Source organism: Drosophila navojoa, chromosome X (genome assembly GCF_054131105.1).
Source record: "Drosophila navojoa isolate 15081-1374.11 chromosome X, UAZ_NAV_1.0, whole genome shotgun sequence".
Taxonomy (NCBI): Eukaryota; Metazoa; Arthropoda; class Insecta; order Diptera; family Drosophilidae; genus Drosophila; species Drosophila navojoa.
The window spans coordinates 31,340,903-31,364,156 of NC_142895.1; the positions used below are offsets into that span (position 1 = coordinate 31,340,903).

Genomic DNA, 23,254 nt, shown 5'->3' on the forward strand with positions numbered 1-23,254 from the left:
TATATAATATATACAGACAATTAAAAAAAATTGAAGTCTCTAGCTCTTATATCTTCTAAGATCGACGCGTTCATACATACGGACTTACGGACAGGGCCAAATCGACTCAGCTCGTCGCCCTTCGCCTCCACCATTATACCCCGATTTCCCATTTTCAATGGGTTCAGGGTATAAAAACAAGTAAAAACGTTGTCTCCTACAGTTTAAGAGCTAGAAGCTTCAAATTTGGATAGTTAAGTTACTAGTAACCTCCTCTATTGATGATCCACTGACACGCCTCTTTAGGGTCGTGGCATATCGAAAAAAGCTTGTAATTTTCAATTCTTTGAGCGTGAGCATTCAAAATTTGCAGCTAGCTCGTTCTATGAAGTGGCGAAAAATGAGGTGTCAGTAGGGGCGGGGCAAATCGGAAAAAAACGAAATTTTCTTCAGAATAAAAGCTAAATTTAATCTGTTGGCCAGTTGGCTGAAGAGTTATCTGTTTCACGAAAAACTTATTACAATGTTATAAATCAAGTTGAAAATAAGAGTAGACTGGAACAACTGATCAGAGAACACATAGACTAGACATGTAGAAAAAATTTTTCTACAGCTGGAAACTGTTAAGTTGGTCGACCACTTTACTTCGTATTTGCAGTGAAAATACTGCACGACAAAAACAGTTCGCTGTGAGCACTCAATCGAAATGGTCCCGATTCCGTATGAAGCACAGCTATGTGCCATTTGTCCTACTCTCTCTCTCTCTCAGTCCTTCTCTCTCGCTATCTATGTTCGCTGAAACCATCACTCTCAGCCGCGCACAAAGATTGAAATTTTTCGCGACAATCTTTCCTTTTGAGTGAAGGGTATACTGAAATTTGTAAAGCGTTTGCGACGTTCATACAAAATGCTTGCGTTTTTATGATTATTTCTAAAAAGGGTATGAAAGCGTTGATGCTCATAATGAAAATGTTTTCGTGATGAGCATGCACACACACACTCTTGCTACATGTACTATGAGCATTTGTATGCCTGTGTGCGAAGCTCTGGCTGCCTCTACAAATTTTAAAGCCCAGCATTTGCATTTGGACGATCTTGTGAACTGTCATAATTTCGCATAAACACTTAATTTGCAGTATATGCCGGATTTATAGAAAACATTCAATTTGTGTTTGTTATATTATATTTTTTATACCCTGAACCCATTGAAAATGGGAAATCAGGGTATAATGGTTTTGTTAAAATGTATGTAACAGGCAGAAGGAAGCATGGCAGACCCCACAAAGTATATATATTCTTGATCAGGGCGACGAGCTGAGTCGATTTAGCCCTGTCCGTCTGTCTGTCCGTCCGTCCGTCCGTCCGTCTGTCCGTATGTTTGAACGCGTCGATTTCAGAAGATATAAGAGCTAGAGACTTCAACTTTTTTTTTAAATGTCCGTATATATCACGCTCATATCGAGTTTATCACTAAAAAACGATAACACATTCCGATACTTTTTTATCGATAAAAAACCTTATCGAAGATCACTTAAATAAATTTATCTCCTACATCTTTCAAGCTAGAGTCTCCAAATTTATGTAATGTATATTAAGATGAACTTTATACAATTTCGGTTTTTGTTAAAATTTACCCCCCACCCCTAAATCCACCCCCTCACCCTCATCTTTGTAAAAGTCGTATATCAAATACTAGAGACTTGTGCTTCGGTATACACATACATACATTTAAACAGTATGATAGCATTCTGAAAGTTTCATTACGATCGTACGTCTAGAAATTAAATTATTCCAGAAATAAGTTCTCATAATATTGCCAACACTGCAGCGCAACCCAAGCGCAATAGGTTATAAATTTATATCTCCTACATTTTTAAAGCTATAGTCTCAAAATTTTAAAAAAATATTCCAATGCATTTTATACAATTTCGGTTTTTGTTATTTTTTGGATACCGGCTCCAAATTCACCAGAATCCCCAGTGAAGGTCAGATGCTAGTATAGTGAATGATTTGACATGTTTTTTTTTGAAATGCCAAATATTCAATAGAATATGTAGACCATATGCTGATAGTATCATTAAATTCCATTAAATCAATCGATATGTAGATCATATGCTGATAGTATCATTAAATTCCATTAAATCAATCGACGTTAATAAATTAACAAAATGTTTGGCCAATTAACAAACGCACGTGCTGCAGCAACAGCAGTTTTCCTATACGTGTGCACACATACATTCAAACATCTTCTAGCACATTCTTAGAATCACATCAGCAGTTAATTTCGTTTAGTTCTGCTAGATGGCGTTGCATCAGTGAATCTATTTCAGTTTTGACATTGCAAATCAGAACACAGGGGCGGCGTCATGGTAGAGGGCGCCGCGCTCGATCGCGAGGGCACGGGTTCAAATCCTGCTGGGCGTGTTGTAGTTTTCTTTTAATTGCTTCAAAATTTTTATATATTTGATTAAATTTCTCTTATATTTTTTCAAAAATCGAAATTGAAATTTTAACCATACTACATATATGTACGTTTTTATTAGTTTGGTTGTTCTTGCACATTCTTAAAGTCACATCAGCAGTTAGTTTGACTTAGATTTGGTAGATGGCGCTGTAGCAGTGAATCTATTTCAGTTTTGACATTCAAACTCGAAACAGAAGGTTGGCGTCAAGGTAGAAAGCGCGGCGCTTGATCTCGAGGTCTCGGGTTCAAACCCAGAGCATGTCGTAATTCTTTTTTTTAATTGTTTCAAAATTTTTATATATATAATTAAATGAGTTTTTTATTTCATTTATATTTTTAAATACATCGAAATTGAAATTTGAACCATACTAAATGTGCTTTTCTATTAGTTTGGTTCAGGGTAGTATCTAGTCGAGCGCTCTCGACTAGAGTTTTCTTACTTGTTTTATATATAATATTTTTGCTATCCAATGCCTCCAACTATCCACCACATTTTGGTTGGTGTTTTGGTAGAGCGCGCAGCTGAAGCCCGAAATAAAATTTACAAAAACGATCGAAAATCACATGCTAAGGAGTGCAGGCGATTACATAATATAAGTGGCATATTCAATAAAGCACTAGACTTATCTGACCCACTTATTTAAGGTCTCAGTTTGAAAAAAGGAGCTCGTTGAATGAGAAAAAGAGAACTGCCTACAGAAGTTATTGCACTTCTAGAGGCATATAGTTTCGAACCTTCTGAAACATATGGAAGAATTGCTAGTTCAACTAAAAGCGAAGAAGAGGAATGACTAAATTGGTTAACCCGTAAAAACTTGCCTGCGCTGCAGAGTGGGCAATATTATGAGAATTTGTTTGTTGAATAATTTAATTTATAGACGTACGATCTTAATGAAACTTTCAGAACATAATCATAATGCTTAAATGTATGTACATTCCAAAGCACAAGTCTCTAGTATTCAACATATGTATGTATATACACAGTAAATCTGAATTCTTCAAGTCTTAGTGTTCAAATGGGGCTGAAAAAATAAAATAATTTTTGGATTATTCTCGATAAAAAAGTTATCGGATTATTTATCGAAAAAATAAAGCAAACTCGTACTGCGTATGGTATACACGAATATGCATGCCAAATTTCAGCTCTCTAGCTCTTGTATCTTCTGAAATCTCGGCGTTCATACGTGTAAAGTGTTTCCTAACAAAATGTATGCTGTGCGTAAATAAAACATGTAACATTAGTTGAAATTAAAAAAGTTAAAATGCTAAATTGTAGATTGAAGAACCTTTCCGATGAGGTATATGTATATCGATATAGAATATTTAATATACTCAAAAAAACTTAGGGGTTGGCGTTGCTTTAATATTAGGTTTTTTCCTTGACAACTGACCGAATTCGAGCTGTAAGTGATTCATATATATCCCCTAGGTGTTATTGTATAGTTTTTGGAAACAGTCGGGTAAAAATTTGGCATTTAAGACACATTTCAGCTGTAACGAGAAAATAATTAGAATATCAGCTTGGAGGGTTCATGGTATCTCCTAGTCGAGCAGTCTCGACTAGAGTCTTCTTGTTGTCATACAAATTTGAAATAAAAATGGAATTGAAATATCTTTTAAAGCAAGAAAGCTAGATCATATAGACCTACATACATATACGATCTACGCATTAATACCTTTGATAAATAATATTTATGTATGTAGATACGTACATGTGAATGTAAATATGTATATATTTTAAATCATCTGCTTAGGCACTTACCCAGAGCCTATTCAGTGGATGCATGTGTATGTGTGTGTGTGTCAGTATTTATGAGACCTAGAATGATTAATAGAACAGATAGCCGCAGATTCAAGATATCTGCTTGTCGGTCCCTCTTAAAGCACTATTACTTATTATTACATAAATATATCACCTCTTGCAGGGCTTTGATGATGATGAAACATCACTGTCGACAGCAACGACTCCTTCGCTGCCCATAGACTTGGAACCAAAATTTGAGACATGCTTTTGCTGTGCGACGCATGCCGTTGCGCCACCTGATGTGGCCATGGATGATCCAAAGTTCTGCTTTGCAATGCCCGTGCACATTACCCAGGCATCACCGGAGCGCAATCGGCAAAGTGCAAGACGTGCTCAGGATCCAATTTCACCTCGCATCCAGAAGCAGATTAGTTTGTTTGAAGGTGCTGGCATCAGCGTGGAAGCCAGCGTACTGCATGCCTCGATCAACTTGCCGGCGGCAGCACAGCAATTACGTCAGGATGCGCGTTTACGTAAATTTGAAAATTTAACGCAGTCCACTTCCAATTCCAATTTCCCTTTTGAGAGCAACACACTTAAACGTGTTCCGTTGGTCAGAACTAAAGATGATTATGCGAATGTTTCGCATACACAAAGCTGTATCAACTTGAAGAGTAGTGGTGGAGCCGGCTCCGAGTCTGCTTCCCTCAGTTGTGGCTCGCCGAAACATAAGCCCGATGCTACACTATTAATAGAACGACAGGAAATACCAATTGGCGGGTGTCAAAAAGCTGGCCCGGCAAATTATAATCCCTTGCCCAATGCACTGTCCGTTTGCTGTTCTCTGGACTTGGATGCTGGATGCAGAACATCGACTCCAAATACTTCGGGGACTATGGCGGCACCACATCCAGGCGCCTTAATTGTTAAAGAGCGCTTTATTGAGCCCCCCAAGAGGGGAGTTGTGCATGGCTATCACGGCAAAACGCAGTCCATGGACGCCGACTTTCTGTTTAACGAGTTTTTATTGCTGCCTGCAGCTGTATCGCCAATAGATATGACACAGGAGGCGAACCTAGAGACGTCGGAGTGAATGGTCGCCTAACTTACGAAATAAAACTATTCTATTTATCATATATGTATATCTATGTATATCTCTAACTTAAACTTGTTGTAGCAACTGCATTGTTGTTTGGCCCACACAAATAAAAATCCAACTATTTTATTGTTATAGCGCTAGGCAATCGAATTATTGAACATAATGCAAAAAATAAACAAGTAAGAAGACTACAGTCTAGACTACTCGACTAGGAGATACCCTGAACCCCCCAATCTGATACTTTAATCACTCTGCATCTTTTGGCACACATACATACATACACACGCACGTATTAGAATGCGCTCTGCTAACTGCGCAGTAAGCAACGACTGCGTTGGGCTGCGCTCAGGGTGGGCAATATTTTGAGAATTTATCTGCTGAATAATTTAATTTCCAGACGTACGAAATTAATGATACTTTCAGAGCGGAAACATAATGTATAAATGTCCGAAGCACAAGTCTCTAGTATTTGAAACACGCCTTTTACAAGTATGATGGTGAGGAGGTGGATATAGGGGCGGGGGGGTCAAATTATTGATATTATATATATAATATATACAGACAATTAAAAAAAATTGAAGTCTCTAGCTCTTATATCTTCTAAGATCGACGCGTTCATACATACGGACTTACGGACAGGGCCAAATCGACTCAGCTCGTCGCCCTTCGCCTCCACCATTATACCCCGATTTCCCATTTTCAATGGGTTCAGGGTATAAAAACAAGTAAAAACGTTGTCTCCTACAGTTTAAGAGCTAGAAGCTTCAAATTTGGATAGTTAAGTTACTAGTAACCTCCTCTATTGATGATCCACTGACACGCCTCTTTAGGGTCGTGGCATATCGAAAAAAGCTTGTAATTTTCAATTCTTTGAGCGTGAGCATTCAAAATTTGCAGCTAGCTCGTTCTATGAAGTGGCGAAAAATGAGGTGTCAGTAGGGGCGGGGCAAATCGGAAAAAAACGAAATTTTCTTCAGAATAAAAGCTAAATTTAATCTGTTGGCCAGTTGGCTGAAGAGTTATCTGTTTCACGAAAAACTTATTACAATGTTATAAATCAAGTTGAAAATAAGAGTAGACTGGAACAACTGATCAGAGAACACATAGACTAGACATGTAGAAAAAATTTTTCTACAGCTGGAAACTGTTAAGTTGGTCGACCACTTTACTTCGTATTTGCAGTGAAAATACTGCACGACAAAAACAGTTCGCTGTGAGCACTCAATCGAAATGGTCCCGATTCCGTATGAAGCACAGCTATGTGCCATTTGTCCTACTCTCTCTCTCTCTCAGTCCTTCTCTCTCGCTATCTATGTTCGCTGAAACCATCACTCTCAGCCGCGCACAAAGATTGAAATTTTTCGCGACAATCTTTCCTTTTGAGTGAAGGGTATACTGAAATTTGTAAAGCGTTTGCGACGTTCATACAAAATGCTTGCGTTTTTATGATTATTTCTAAAAAGGGTATGAAAGCGTTGATGCTCATAATGAAAATGTTTTCGTGATGAGCATGCACACACACACTCTTGCTACATGTACTATGAGCATTTGTATGCCTGTGTGCGAAGCTCTGGCTGCCTCTACAAATTTTAAAGCCCAGCATTTGCATTTGGACGATCTTGTGAACTGTCATAATTTCGCATAAACACTTAATTTGCAGTATATGCCGGATTTATAGAAAACATTCAATTTGTGTTTGTTATATTATATTTTTTATACCCTGAACCCATTGAAAATGGGAAATCAGGGTATAATGGTTTTGTTAAAATGTATGTAACAGGCAGAAGGAAGCATGGCAGACCCCACAAAGTATATATATTCTTGATCAGGGCGACGAGCTGAGTCGATTTAGCCCTGTCCGTCTGTCTGTCCGTCCGTCCGTCCGTCCGTCCGTCTGTCCGTATGTTTGAACGCGTCAATTTCAGAAGATATAAGAGCTAGAGACTTCAACTTTTTTTTAAAATGTCCGTATATATCACGCTCATATCGAGTTTATCACTAAAAAACGATAACACATTCCGATACTTTTTTATCGATAAAAAACCTTATCGAAGATCACTTAAATAAATTTATCTCCTACATCTTTCAAGCTAGAGTCTCCAAATTTATGTAATGTATATTAAGATGAACTTTATACAATTTCGGTTTTTGTTAAAATTTACCCCCCACCCCTAAATCCACCCCCTCACCCTCATCTTTGTAAAAGTCGTATATCAAATACTAGAGACTTGTGCTTCGGTATACACATACATACATTTAAACAGTATGATAGCATTCTGAAAGTTTCATTACGATCGTACGTCTAGAAATTAAATTATTCCAGAAATAAGTTCTCATAATATTGCCAACACTGCAGCGCAACCCAAGCGCAATAGGTTATAAATTTATATCTCCTACATTTTTAAAGCTATAGTCTCAAAATTTTAAAAAAATATTCCAATGCATTTTATACAATTTCGGTTTTTGTTATTTTTTGGATACCGGCTCTAAATTCACCAGAATCCCCAGTGAAGGTCAGATGCTAGTATAGTGAATGATTTGACATGTTTTTTTTTGAAATGCCAAATATTCAATAGAATATGTAGACCATATGCTGATAGTATCATTAAATTCCATTAAATCAATCGACGTTAATAAATTAACAAAATGTTTGGCCAATTAACAAACGCACGTGCTGCAGCAACAGCAGTTTTCCTATACGTGTGCACACATACATTCAAACATCTTCTAGCACATTCTTAGAATCACATCAGCAGTTAATTTCGTTTAGTTCTGCTAGATGGCGTTGCATCAGTGAATCTATTTCAGTTTTGACATTGCAAATCAGAACACAGGGGCGGCGTCATGGTAGAGGGCGCCGCGCTCGATCGCGAGGGCACGGGTTCAAATCCTGCTGGGCGTGTTGTAGTTTTCTTTTAATTGCTTCAAAATTTTTATATATTTGATTAAATTTCTCTTATATTTTTTCAAAAATCGAAATTGAAATTTTAACCATACTACATATATGTACGTTTTTATTAGTTTGGTTGTTCTTGCACATTCTTAAAGTCACATCAGCAGTTAGTTTGACTTAGATTTGGTAGATGGCGCTGTAGCAGTGAATCTATTTCAGTTTTGACATTCAAATTCGAAACAGAAGGTTGGCGTCAAGGTAGAAAGCGCGGCGCTTGATCTCGAGGTCTCGGGTTCAAACCCAGAGCATGTCGTAATTCTTTTTTTTAATTGTTTCAAAATTTTTATATATATAATTAAATGAGTTTTTTATTTCATTTATATTTTTAAATACATCGAAATTGAAATTTGAACCATACTAAATGTGCTTTTCTATTAGTTTGGTTCAGGGTAGTATCTAGTCGAGCGCTCTCGACTAGAGTTTTCTTACTTGTTTTATATATAATATTTTTGCTATCCAATGCCTCCAACTATCCACCACATTTTGGTTGGTGTTTTGGTAGAGCGCGCAGCTGAAGCCCGAAATAAAATTTACAAAAACGATCGAAAATCACATGCTAAGGAGTGCAGGCGATTACATAATATAAGTGGCATATTCAATAAAGCACTAGACTTATCTGACCCACTTATTTAAGGTCTCAGTTTGAAAAAAGGAGCTCGTTGAATGAGAAAAAGAGAACTGCCTACAGAAGTTATTGCACTTCTAGAGGCATATAGTTTCGAACCTTCTGAAACATATGGAAGAATTGCTAGTTCAACTAAAAGCGAAGAAGAGGAATGACTAAATTGGTTAACCCGTAAAAACTTGCCTGCGCTGCAGAGTGGGCAATATTATGAGAATTTGTTTGTTGAATAATTTAATTTATAGACGTACGATCGTAATGAAGCTTTCAGAACGTAATCATAATGTTAAAATGTATGTATGTATATACCGAACCACAAGTCTCTAGTATTTGATATACGACTTTTACAAAGATGAGGGAGAGGGGGTGGATTTAGGGGTGGGGGGTAAATTTTAACAAAAACTGAATAGTACCACTAACCAGAGAACACATAGACCGGACACGTAGTGCAAAGCGTTTTGCACACTTACATATTTTCAAGCATTGGTTCCCAGACCGTTCGTATTTGCTCGGCTCCTCACTTTTTAGGCTTGTGCTACTAAAATATGGGAACACAAAATCATTTCTCTTCATGCGCTCGACCGAGATGGTCGATTGTTAAACAAAAGATCCCTCTATGCTAAATGTTTCCCTTGCTCTCTCTCTCTCTCTCGATGCTCTCTGCTCTCTCAAATGTGTATATGTGTGTATGCATGTGAGCACAAGCAGCAGCTCTGAGCTGCCAGCTCACGAAAATTGAAATTTCTTCGCAGCAAGAACCCATGCCTTCCCTTCTGTGTGAAGAGTATACCGACTTATCAAACCGTTTGCCAAGCTCGTACAAAATCTGTATATGTGTTTCCGATATTATTTGTGGAAAGGGTATGAAAGCGTTGGTGCTCATAGTGAAAATGCTTTCGCGACGAATGTGCACGCACACACTCTCCCTTGCTACATGTATTATGAGCATTTGTATGCTTGTGTGCGTAGCTCTTGCTGCTTGTAGTAATTTTAGGTCCCAGCATTTGCATTTGGTTGATTTTGAGAAGTGCCTCACACTTATATGTACATATGTATGATTGTGTGTACGCAGGGGACGCGATGCCCACAATTGTGGGATATCACTTGTAGAAGCATTTGTATGCCTATGTGCCTTTACATGTGCGTTTGTGTGTGTGCATGTGTGTAAGCATGGGACGTGAACATTGGTGTGCATGTGTGTATGCATGGGACATGAACATTGACGTGCATGTGTGTATGCATGGGACGAGAACATTGGCTGCATACCTCAACTAAGAATTGTCTGAATGATTTTGGGTTCGAATTGAAGAGGCGCGATTATAACTAAAGTGACAAGTGCATATGCCGATTCTTTTTAGAATTTTTTTTTTTATTGGCATGCACCTGTATATGTATGTAACTATATGAACAGGTACAAAGGATCGCAAATCGCATCCCATTTGTATACTGAGCTATATAAGGTGCTAAACTTTTTTTTTTAATTCCTTCTGATAGCCACCCACGATCATTAAAATTAAATCCAGGTGCTTAAATATAAGCGTCAATGTTCATGTCCCATGCATACACACATGCACACCAATGTTCACGTCCCATGCATACACACATGCACACCAATGTTCACGTCCCATGCATACACACAGGCACATACACACACGCACATGTAAAAGCACATAGGTAGGGACACGAAAAAAGTATCGATATTTTCGGTATCGGATACATTGGGGCGATGATACCGATACTTTTTACTCGATGTTTTGGTTTCGATATTTTTACTTATCGAGTATCTCTAGAGCCATATCGAGTAAGGAAAAATACGCGGGATCAAGTCAAGCTCGCCAGCCAATTTGCGAAAAATTTGAGACTGAGTTTGAGTTGAATCATTAAAAAAGGTTAAAACAGTGAATTATTATCGAAGTCAATTTGATTTATAGTTTAAGTAAGTAATAAAGCAATTACTCTATGCAGTTTATTTAAATATATTTCTTTAAAAGAATGCCACCAAGCCACAGCAGTGTTTGGCAGTATTTCACCAGAATACGCAACGACGAGATGAAGTGCAAAATTTGCTTCAAAACTCTTAAATCATCAGGAAACACCTCAAACATGCATAAGTTCTAATTCTCTCTCCAGTGAGAATGAGAGTGATACTTCCATAGATTCAGCAAACAATCTTTGGAGTGATTATAAGAAGTGGACGCATGCAGGGAAGCAGACCAAAAAAACAAGATCTACAATAAACGATGACGAAGTAGGTCGCTACCTATCTACCCATGTTTTACCACTTTCCATCGACTCTTTAAAACAATGGGCTGATATGAAAGTAGTTTATCCCAAACTATACAACTTAGCTCAAAAATATTTGGGAATTCCCGCGACGTCCGTGCCCTCTGAGCGCCTTTTCTCCAAAGCTGGAAGTACCATAACCAAAACTCGCAGCCGATTGTCACCCAAAAGGCTTGACAAACTTATTTTTTTAGGCGATTGTGCAGAGGAGGAATGGAATATATAACTTAACATAACTTTATTGTACTATGTAATATTGAAAATTTACTTGTAACTTTTTATTAAAAAAAAACATGAAAGATATCCTAGATTTAATAAACATTTCATCCGATACCTTGCAACATCGATGCTTTTGATTTGATATTTTTATAAGTACGATGCTTTTCTTTTGATGCTTCTTATGAGTACATGATCGATACTTTGCATTCGATATCGTGTCCCTACCTATGAGGCTCAAAAAACAAAATCAATTTTCGATTATTCTCGATAAAAATGTTATCGGATGAGTTATCGAAAAAATAAAGCAAACTCGTACTGCGTATGGGATACACGAGTATGCCCACAAAATTTCAGTTTTCTAGCTCTTATATCTTCTGAGATCTCGGCGTTCATACGGACGGACGGACGGACGGGGCTATATCGACTCAGCTCGTCGTGCTGATCAAGAATATATATACTCTATGGGGTCTGCGATGATTCCTTCTGCCTGTTACATACTTTTACACAAAACCATTATACCCCGATTTCCCTTTTTCAATGGGTTCAGGCACTAACCAGAGAACACATAGACTAGACAACTAGTGGAAAGCTTTTTGCACGCTTTTTCTTGGACTTTAGCACCCCAGACTGCTTTGAATTCGCTCGGCGAATTACTTTTAGGCTCGAGCAACGAAAATATACGAAAGCACAATCATTTCGCTTCACGCGCTCGACCGAGATGGTCAAATGTTGAACAAAAGATCCTTCTATGCTCAATCTTTCCCTTGCTCTCTCTCTCTCGATGCTCTATGCTCTCTCAAATGTGTATATGTGTGTATGCATGTGAGCACAAGCAGCAGCTCTGAGCTGCCAGCTCACGAAAATTGAAATTTCTTCGCAGCAAGAACCCATGCCTTCCCTTCTGTGTGAAGAGTATACCGAACTTATCAAACCGTTTAACAAGCTCGTACAATATATGTATATGTGTTTTCGATATTACTTGTGGGAAGGGTATAAAAGCGTTGCTGCTCATCATGAAAATGCTTTCGCGACGAATGTGCACGCACACACTCTCCCTTGCTACATGTATTATGAACATTTGTGTGCCTGTGTGCATAGCTCTTGCTGCCTGTAGCAATTTCAGAGCCCCGAATTCGCATTTGGTAGATCTTGTGAACTACTCACACATGCATACATACATATGTTTGATTGTGTGTACGCAGAAGCCGCGATGCTCACAAATGATGGGGTGATCATTGTAGAAGCCTTTGACTGCCTTTGTGCCTTTATATGTGCGTGTGTGTATGTGCATGTGTGTAAGCATGGGACATGAGCATTGGCGTGTGCCTACCTCAACTTAAAATTGTGCTTATATTTTAGTAGCTGACTGACTAAAGTGCACTTGTCACTTGTCACATCCCAATACTTTGTGGCACTGTGACCGAAGAGTAACTCACGCACATGTGTATGTATGTATGTACATACATAGTATATGTGTGTGGTATAGGGACAGCCAAGTTACTCGCGGTATATATGTATTTAAGCACCTGATTTAAATGATCGTGAGTTAGCCTATCAGAATGCATTTTTAAAAAATGTAGTATCTGATCAGTGGGCAAAATGGGATGCGATTATCGATCCCTTGCATATTTGTATGTACATACATTTACAGGTGCATGCAAGTAAAAAAAAAGTGTAAAAAATGCAAGTGCACTTGTCAGTGTAGTCAGTCAGCTACTGAAATATAAGCGCGCCTCTTCAATTCAAAACCCAAAATCGTTCGCACAATTTTAAGTTGAGGTAGGCACACGCCAATGCTCATGTCCCATGCTTACACACATGCACATACACACACGCACATATAAAGGCACAAAGGCAGTCAAAGGCTTCTACAATGATCACCCCATCATTTGTGAGCATCGCGGCTTCTGCGTACACACAATCAAACATATGTATGTATGCATGTGTGAGTAGTTCACAAGATCTACCAAATGCGAATTCGGGGCTCTGAAATTGCTACAGGCAGCAAGAGCTATGCACACAGGCACACAAATGTTCATAATACATGTAGCAAGGGAGAGTGTGTGCGTGCACATTCGTCGCGAAAGCATTTTCATGATGAGCAGCAACGCTTTTATACCCTTCCCACAAGTAATATCGAAAACACATATACATATATTGTACGAGCTTGTTAAACGGTTTGATAAGTTCGGTATACTCTTCACACAGAAGGGAAGGCATGGGTTCTTGCTGCGAAGAAATTTCAATTTTCGTGAGCTGGCAGCTCAGAGCTGCTGCTTGTGCTCACATGCATACACACATATACACATTTGAGAGAGCATAGAGCATCGAGAGAGAGAGAGCAAGGGAAAGATTGAGCATAGAAGGATCTTTTGTTCAACATTTGACCATCTCGGTCGAGCGCGTGAAGCGAAATGATTGTGCTTTCGTATATTTTCGTTGCTCGAGCCTAAAAGTAATTCGCCGAGCGAATTCAAAGCAGTCTGGGGTGCTAAAGTCCAAGAAAAAGCGTGCAAAAAGCTTTCCACTAGTTGTCTAGTCTATGTGTTCTCTGGTTAGTGGTTCAGGGTATAAAAACGATAACTCATTCCTATATTTTTTATCGATAAAAAACCTTATCGAAGATCAGTTATAAAATTATATCTCCTACATCTTTAAAGCTAGAGTCCAAATTTAAAATGTATATTAAGATGCATTTTATACAATTTCGGTTTTTGTTAAAATTTGGATATAGATCCAACCCCTCACCCTCATATTTGTTCAAGGCGTATTTCAATTACTAGAGACTTGTGCTTCGGTATAGCCATACATTAAGTATTGTATTACCACTTCAGTGCAGCCTAAGCGCAGTCGCCTGCTTATGTGCGCGCGTGTGCGTGTTTTTGTGTGTGCGTGTGGTTGTGTGTGTGAGAGAGAGAAAGAGAGAGGGAGTAAGTGAGAGATACTTAAACAAGCAAAGAGGCTTGACAATCGTTGACTTTTATCGTTGACCAGCAATCCGCTTTTCTTTATTTGCTTCGAAACGAGCTTGTTATGTGTGGGTCCTATCCATAATTACTTGGACAATGTTCTTTAGTCAATCATTTTTATAGCTATTTTGTCATTTTTGCGGCTTGATGCTTATGCCACTTGTCAACTTATTGCTTATGTGAAGACGCTTCAAACGCTTCAAATCGAAAGTGTGTCCCATGTGCGATAAAAAGAAAGATGAGTCAAAGCTGTTGTTGTCCATACTTTTTCTTATGACTTAACTCACTCTCTCTTTCTTTATCTCTCTCTGCCTTTGGCTGTTAAGCTGACTTTCTGCCTGTTGTGCGCGTGTGTGTAAAATATAATGAAAGAATCCAGTGAAGAGTGAAAGCAGTCAAACGTAGACAGCAAAAAGTGTAAGTTATCTGTAGTGCTGCGTCAGCTAAAGATCATTGACATATTTACATGAATTACCAACTCAATGCGCGCGTGTATGTAAATGTGTGTATTGAAAGTATGCGAGTGTGTGTCCCACTGCTTTCCGACAGGGCTTGCCAAACGATTAATAAACGTTTAATGTATATGCAGAAAATATGTTGTCATACGTATGGATTGAATCATGATTGGTAAACCGCATTGACACAAGTGTCTCATTAAATTAAATGCATTGTTGTCAATAACAGGTCTATTACGACAGCTTAATTGTTTTTCGTTATTTTAAGATTTAAGGAGATAAACACAAACTGTTTCAAAGCATGACCAAAAGCTACAACGCACTGTGGGGCCTTTGCTCATTTTGCGTTGGGGGTAAATTTTAACAAAATCGAAATTATATAAAATACACATGAATGTACATTTAAGATTTGGAAGCTTTAGCTCTAAAGGTGTAGGAGATATATTTAAATAACTGGCTTTCGATAAGGTTTTTAATCGATAATAAAATATCGGGAGCAGTTATCGATTTTTAGTGATAAACTCGAAGCTCTAGCTCTAAAGCTGTAGGAGATATACTTAAATAACTGGCTTTTGATAAGGTTTTAATGGATAATAAAATATCGGTTATCGATGTTTAAAGATAAGCTCGACATCCACGCTGTATATACGGTCATTTAAAAAAAAAAATCAAGTCTCTAGCTAGCGATCAGGGTATAATGGTTTTGTTAAAAGTATGTAACAGACAGGAGGAGGAAGTCCCCACAAAGTATATAAATTCTTGATCCAGGGCAACGAGCTGAGTTGATTTAGCTCTGTCCGTCCGTCTGTCCGTATGTTTGAACGTGGCGATCTCAAAGATATACGAGCGGAAAACTTTTTTGTAAAATTGAAAAAATTTTATTATAATTTACTTTATATTTTTTGAAGTCTCATAAAAACGTTTCCTTCCATCTTATAAGTATCCATTATATACATACATAAGTCACACGCATTTAAATTTTTCCAGTTGGCCACTGTTCTCGTTACGCCTCTAGTGGGTGTAGAATGTCGTGGCTCAAGCCCCAGAGAAACTTTGAATTCTTTCATTTCATACCCTAAAATATGAAGAAGAATTTGAAAAATTACTACATCTTCATATCCGATATGCCATGCCTTTAGTGTGCGTAGACATTTAATATAATCTATCGATCTTTATAGAATCGTAACATTAGTTCAAGTGCAATTTCAGCGTTCTAGGCTTAAAACTCTTGAATATACAGTTTTACCCGATGGCACGCCCGTAATGGGCGTAGATATATCATCCATTGCTTTTTGATCCTGAGTGGTTAACACAAATGTACATTCCGCATTTCACCTTTCTAGCTCTTATACTAATATGATTCTTTGCATAACCGATTAAATGCATATTACAGTTTGCGAGCTGATCGGGAAAATTTTAACACTTTGTAAGCTGAGGATATACACAAGTCTGTGATCCCAATATCAAGCCTCTATCTGCAATAGCGCCGAAAAAAAATGCGTTCATACAGTCGAACATTTAAACTTTCAATTGGTTTCATATTTCGATTCAAGAATTTTCGTTGGCGTCACAGGTGTTGCTGCTGCTTTTTCTATGCTGCGGGTGTACCTGAAAATCAGCATGATAGCAATAATTGATTGATTAAGAAGACGGGAATAAAGACACTAGCTTAATACGTTTAATTCGAAATCAGACAATGTTATGTGCGCTACACGCTCATAACCGTTTGTTGACGGCACTTTTTTAAACACAGATTTACGCGAACAGGTTGTAAAGCCAACGTCGACATAAGTAGCAACAACAATGCGACCACATGCAGATATACACCAACATGTGTATGTATATATGAATGTTAATACATACGTACGTCAAAGCCCAACTAAAGCTCAAAGCACCAACTTGAATAGCGACGGCGGTGACTAGGAAAAACCGAAAAATAACTACGTTCGTTCAGTTACCGATGAATGCGCCAAGCGACCGCAACGCTAAACGCTAAACGTTAAAACAGCAAACAAAACAAGAAGAGAAAGAGCAAAGGTAGCTGAGCAAGCTAAAGCGAACAAGTGTCGAGTGGGTATTGATGTGCATGTCACACTGTTCGGCTTAACGGTAGTGTGTGTGTCTGCCTGTCTTTATCTCTTTCTCGCGTTCTGGTTGATCATCTGCGTGTGCCTATATAAGAGAGTTGATTTCTTTTTTTTTTTTTTTTTTTTAATTGTTTAGTGTATGGTAAAGTGAAATGGAATTTGTTGAATTTTAATAGCATGCAGCTTTAGCTGAGCGCAGAGCAATAGAGACCGAGAGTGGGCCAAACATTTCATTCAGCTTGCTAATAATAAACAAAACCGCAACGATAACCTGGAGAAAATATTTGATGAACAGAGAAGACAGCAGGTGATTCAATCAACAATCTCTAATCAACAAAAAAATGTAAGTTGAAAGGAAGGGAAATAGTAGACATACATACATACATACATACATATGTATAGCATTTCAAACATACATACATATGTACATAAATTGAATTAGCCGCAGTGACTATTAGTCCGGCTCATTGAGTGACGTGTATACACATAGAAACAAAATTTGACAATATACTCAATAATAATTTATAATATTTATCGAATCGAACTATTAACTTAAAATTTACTATTGTTTGAATTATTAATATTAAATAAAACAAGTAAGAAACACACACACACACACACACACACACACACACACACACACACACACACACACACACACACACACACACACACACACACACACACACACACACACACACACACACACACACACACACACACACACACACACACACACACACACACACACACACACACACACACACACACACACACACACACACACATACACACACACGCACGCACATATACAGGCGAATGGGCTGAGTTTGTTTGGGCTGTGTACTAGCACTAGTCTCTAGTATTTGAAGTACGCCTTTTACAAATATGAGGAAGGTAAATTTTCACACAAACCGAAATTATATAAAATGCATCTTAATATATATTTTAAATTTTGAGACTCTAGCTTCAAAGATGTAGGAGATATAATTTTCTAATTTATATTCGATAAGGATTTTTATCGATACAAAATATAGGAATGCGTTATCGCTTTTTAGTGATAAACTCGATATACGCGCTGTATATAGGGATAATTAAAACAAATTTGAAGTCTCTATCTTTTATATCTTCTCAGATGGACGCGTTCAAACATACGGACGGACAGACAGACGGACACGGCTAAATCGACGCAGCTTGTCGCCCTGATTAAGAATATATATACCTTATAGGGCTTGCCACGCCTCCTTCTGACTGTTACATACTTTGAACCAGTACACCCCCGATTTCCCATATATATTAAGATGCTTTTTATACAATTTCAGTTTTTGCTGTTTGACCTAGAGACTTCAGAATTACTGTTTATATATATTTCCCGAAAACAGAGATTTTGTAATTTATATATTTTGGATACCATGAGAATGATTGGGATATCAATATTTTGTGCGGATCAGGATATCTACTTGTCGAGTAGTCTCGACTAGAGTCCGCTCATTTGTAAAAATTTGTTTGTTTAAATCTCTCAACAATTACAAATAAATGCGGTAAGGTCGTCCACGGAGAAGCGTAATTCAAATATCAAATCGACTATAAATGGAAAATATGCATAAATAAACTTCAGATGAAGGTGACGTATGCCACGCGCAGCGTTTAGGATATTAAGTGTAAAATGAATTGGAAACCCGAGTGCAACGCTCTTCAAACGCGTAAAACTGGTAATTAAAAAACTTAGTGTTCGTTTCGTTTCTTTGATCAATTTGTAGCAGTTGCACCACACTCCCGCCGAAACGCAGGAAGCTTTGTGGCCAATTATATTGTATGTAGCTATAGTAGCGAGTTAGTATGAATACATGTTGACCAAGTCGTATGTACATATCATAAAACTGGCTCTGTTGCCATGCACTTCTCCGTCTATCTACATGTACGTTTTCCTACTGGCTTGGCTATGTGCTTTCTCTTTTTATACCCTGAACCCATTGAAAATGGGAAATCAGGGTATAATGGTTTTGTTAAAATGTATGTAACAGGCAGAAGGAGGCGTGGCAGACCCCACAAAGTATATATATTCTTGATCAGGGCGACGAGCTGAGTCGATTTAGCCCTGTCCGTCTGTCTGTCCGTCCGTCCGTCCGTCCGTCCGTCCGTCCGTCCGTCTGTCCGTATGTTTGAACGCGTCGATTTCAGAAGATATAAGAGCTAGAGACTTCAACTTTTTTTTTAAAATGTCCGTATATATCACGCGGATATCGAGTTTATCACTAAAAAACGATAACTCATTCCGATACTTTTTTATCGATAAAAAACCTTATCGAAGATCAGTTTAAAAATTATATCTCCTACATCTTTCAAGCTACAGTCTCCAAATTTAAAATGTATATTAAGACGCATGTCATACAATTTCGGTTTTTGTTAAAATTTACCCCCCACCCCTAAATCCACCCCTTCACCCTCATCTTTGTAAAAGTCGTATATCAAATACTAGAGACTTGTGATTCGGTATACACATACATTTTAACATTATGATTACGTTCTGAAAGTTTCATTACGATCGTACGTCTAGAAATTAAATTATTCAACAAATAAGTTCTCCTAATATTGCCAACACTGCAGCGCAACCCAAGCGAAATCGCCTGTATATGTGAGTGTGTGTGTGTGCGTGTATTTGTTTGCATGAGTGCGTGTGTGGGTGCTAATTATTATTGAAATATCAGTTGCTTGTAGGGTTCAGGGGATCTCGTAGTCGAGCAGTCTCGACTAGAGCTTTCTTACTTGTTTATACCCTGAACCCATTGAAAATGGGAAATCAGGGTATAATGGTTTTGTTAAAATGTATGTAACAGGCAGAAGGAGGCGTGGCAGACTCCACAAAGTATATATATTTTTGATCAGGGCGACGAGCTGAGTCGATTTAGCCCTGTCCGTCTATCTGTCCGTCCGTCCGTCCGTCCGTCCGTCTGTCCGTATGTTTGAACGCGTCGATTTCAGAAGATACAAGAGCTAGAGACTTCAACTTTTTTTTAAAATGTCCGTATATATCACGCGGATATCGAGTTTATCACTAAAAAACGATAACTCATTCCAATATTTTTTTTATCGATAAAAAACCTTATCGAAGATCACTTAAATAAATTTATCTCCTACATCTTTCAAGCTAGAGTCTCCAAATTTAAAATGTATATTAAGATGAATTTTATACAATTTCGGTTTTTGTTAAAATTTACCCCCCACCCCTAAATCCACCCCCTCACCCTCATCTTTGTAAAAGTCGTATATCAAATACTAGAGACTTGTGCTTCGGTATACACATAAATTTAAACATCATGATTACATTCTGTAAGTTTCATTACGATCGTACGTACGTCTAGAAATTAAATTATTCAACAAATAAGTTCTCATAATATTGCCAACACTGCAGCGCAACCCAAGCGCAATAGGTTATAAATTTATATCTCCTACATTTTTAGAGCTATAGTCTCCAAATTTATATTCCAAAAAATATATTCCAATGCATTTTATACAATTTCGGTTTTTGTTATATTTTGGATACCGGCTCCAAATTCACCAGAATCCCCAGTGAAGGTCAGATGCTAGTATAGCTAATTGTGAATGATTTGACATGTTTTTTTTTAAATGCCAAATATTCAATAAAATATGTAGATCATATGCTGAAAGTTTCATTAAATTCGGTTTAGTCAATCGACGTTAAAAATTAACAAAATGTTTGGCCAATTAACAAAAGCACGTGCTGCAGCAACAGCAGTTTTCCTATACGTGTGCACACATACATTCAAACATCTTCTAGCACATTCTTAGAATCACATCAGCAGTTAGTTTCGTTCAGTCACTAACCAGAGAACAGAGAAGTGACAAGTGCATATGCCAATTCTTTGTGGCACTGTGACCGTCGAATAACTCATACTGTATGTGTATGTGTGTAGTATAGTTACTGGCGGGTAACTCGCGCTTATATTTAAGCACCTGGATTTAATTTTAATGATCGTGGGTTGGCTATCAGAAGGAATTAAAAAAAAAAGTTTAGTACCTTATTTGGCTCAGTACATGTACAAATGGGATGCGATTTTCGATCCTTTGTACCTGTTCATATAGTTACATACATATACAGGTGCCAATAAAAAAAAAAAACTTCTACAAAGAATTGGCATATGCACTTGTCACTTTAGTTATTCAGCTACTTACATAAATACATACATATGTATGTATGTATTAGCGGGCCTCTTCAATTCGAACCCAAAATCATTCAGATAATTCTTAGTTGAGGTAGGCAGCCAATGTTCTCGTCCCATGCATACACACATGCACACACACAAACGCACATGTAAAGGCACATAGGCATACAAATGCTTCTACAAGTGATATTCCACAATTGTGGGCATCGCGTCCCCTGCAAACACACAATCATACATACATACATATGTACATATAAGTGTGAGGCACTTCTCAAGATCAACCAAATGCAAATGCTGGGACCTAAAATTGCTACAGGCAGCAAGAGCTATGCACACAGGCACACAAATGTTCATAATACATGTAGCAAGGGAGAGTGTGTGCGTGCACATTTGTCGCGAAAGCATTTTCATCATGAGCAGCAACGCTTTTATACCCTTCCCACAAGTAATATCGAAAACACATATACATATTTTGTACGAGCTTGGCAAACGGTTTAAAGAGTTAGGTATACTCTTCACACAGAAGGGAAGGCATGGGTTCTTGCTGCGAAGAAATTTCAATTTTCGTGAGCTGGCAGCTCAGAGCTGCTGCTTGTGCTCACATGCATACACACATATACACATTTGAGAGAGCAAAGAGCACAGAGAGAGAGAGAGCAAGGGAAACATTGAGCACAGAGAGATCTTTTGTTCAACCATCGACCATCTCGGTCGAGCGCATGAAGCTGAATGATTGTGCTTTCGAATATTTTCGTTGCCTGAACCTAAAAGTGAGGAGCCGAGCAAATACGAAGTTGTGTGGGTCGTAATGTCAAAAAAAAAGTGTGCAAAACACTTTACACTACGTGTCCGGTCTATGTGTTCTCTGGTTAGTGGTTCAGTTCTGCTAGATGGCGTTGCATCAGTGAATCTATTTCAGTTTTGACATTGCAAATCAGAACAGAGGGGCGGCGTCATGGTAGAGGGCGCGGCGCTCGATCGCGAGGTCTCTGGTTCAAATCCTGCTGGGCGTGTTGTAGCTTTCTTTTAATTGCTTCGAAATTGTTATATATTTGATTAAATTTCTCTTATATTTTTTCAAAAATCGAAATTGAAATTTTAACCATACTATATGTACGTTTTAATTAGTTTGGTTGTTCTTGCACATTCTTAAAGTCACATCAGCAGTTAGTTTGACTTAGATTTGGTAGATGGCGCTGTAGCAGTGAATCTATTACAGTTTTGACATTGAAAATCAGAACGGAAGGGTGGCGTTAAGGTAGAAGGCGCGGCGCTTGATCACGGGGTCTCGGGTTCAAACCCAGAGCGTGTCGTAATTCTATTTTTTAATTGTGTCAAAATTTTTATATATTTAATTAAATGAGTTTTCCATTTCATTTATATTTTCAAATACATCGAAATTGAAATCTGAACCATACTAAATGTGCTTTTCTATTAGTTTGGTTCAGGGTAGTATCTAGTCGAGCGCTCTCGACTAGAGTTTTCTTACTTGTTTTAGTTTGGAATTGACCAGTGCACTATGGTCAGAACGACTGATTGTTATACCCTGAACCCATTGAAAATGGGAAATCAGGGTATAATGGTTTTGTTGAAATGTATGTAACAGGCAGAAGGAAGCGTGGCAGACCCCACAAAGTATATATATTCTTGATCAGGGCGACGACCTGAGTCGATTTAGCCCTGTCCGTCTGTCCGTCCGTCCGTCCGTCCGTCCGTCCGCATGTTTGAACGTGTCGATTTCAGAAGATACAAGAGCTAGAGACTTCAACTTTTTTTTAAAATGTCCGTAAATACAGCGCGCATATTGAGTTTATCACTAAAAAACGATAACTCATTCCGATATTTTTTATCGATAAAAAACCTTATCGAAGATCACTTAAATAATTATATCTCCTACATCTTTCAAGCTAGAGTCTCCAAATTTTAAATATATATTAACACGTATTTTATACAATTTCGGTTTTTGTTAAAATTTACCCCCCACCCCTAAATCCACCCCCTCACCCTCATCTTTGTAGAAGTCGTATATCAAATACTAGAGACTTGAGTTTCGGTATACACATACATTTAAACATTATGATTACGTTCTGAAAGTTTCATTACGATCGTACGTCTAGAAATTAAATTATTCCAGAAATAAGTTCTCATAATATTGCAAACACTGCAGCGCAACCCAAGCGCAATCGCCTGTATATG

General features: G+C 38.0%; 2 protein-coding genes and 1 long non-coding RNA gene across 6 annotated transcripts in view; all 3 read left to right on the forward strand.

Annotated features, from left to right (window-relative positions):
* l(1)G0196 (inositol hexakisphosphate and diphosphoinositol-pentakisphosphate kinase) overlaps nucleotides 1–5,324 on the forward strand; it is a 45,066-nt gene extending 39,742 nt beyond the window's left edge. The window contains exon 14 of the mRNA XM_089264583.1: nucleotides 4,369–5,324. Coding sequence (XP_089120709.1) covers nucleotides 4,369–5,280 — 912 coding nt within the window. The 3' untranslated portion in view covers nucleotides 5,281–5,324. The remainder of the gene's footprint in view (nucleotides 1–4,368) is intronic.
* The window catches only part of LOC149090834 (uncharacterized), a 177,718-nt gene that overhangs the window by 103,395 nt on the left and 51,069 nt on the right, over nucleotides 1–23,254 (forward strand). The window lies entirely within an intron of this gene.
* Nucleotides 16,756–23,254, forward strand: part of LOC115565507 (uncharacterized) — a 42,886-nt gene continuing 36,387 nt past the window's right edge. For 2 of the 4 annotated variants that reach the window (XM_089264646.1, XM_089264647.1), the window contains exon 1: nucleotides 16,757–17,217. The gene's annotated coding sequence lies outside the window, so the exon portion shown is untranslated. Of the gene's footprint in view, nucleotides 17,218–23,254 lie in introns of all 4 variants that reach the window. The other 2 variants (XM_089264644.1, XM_089264643.1) reach the window with 2 other exon arrangements.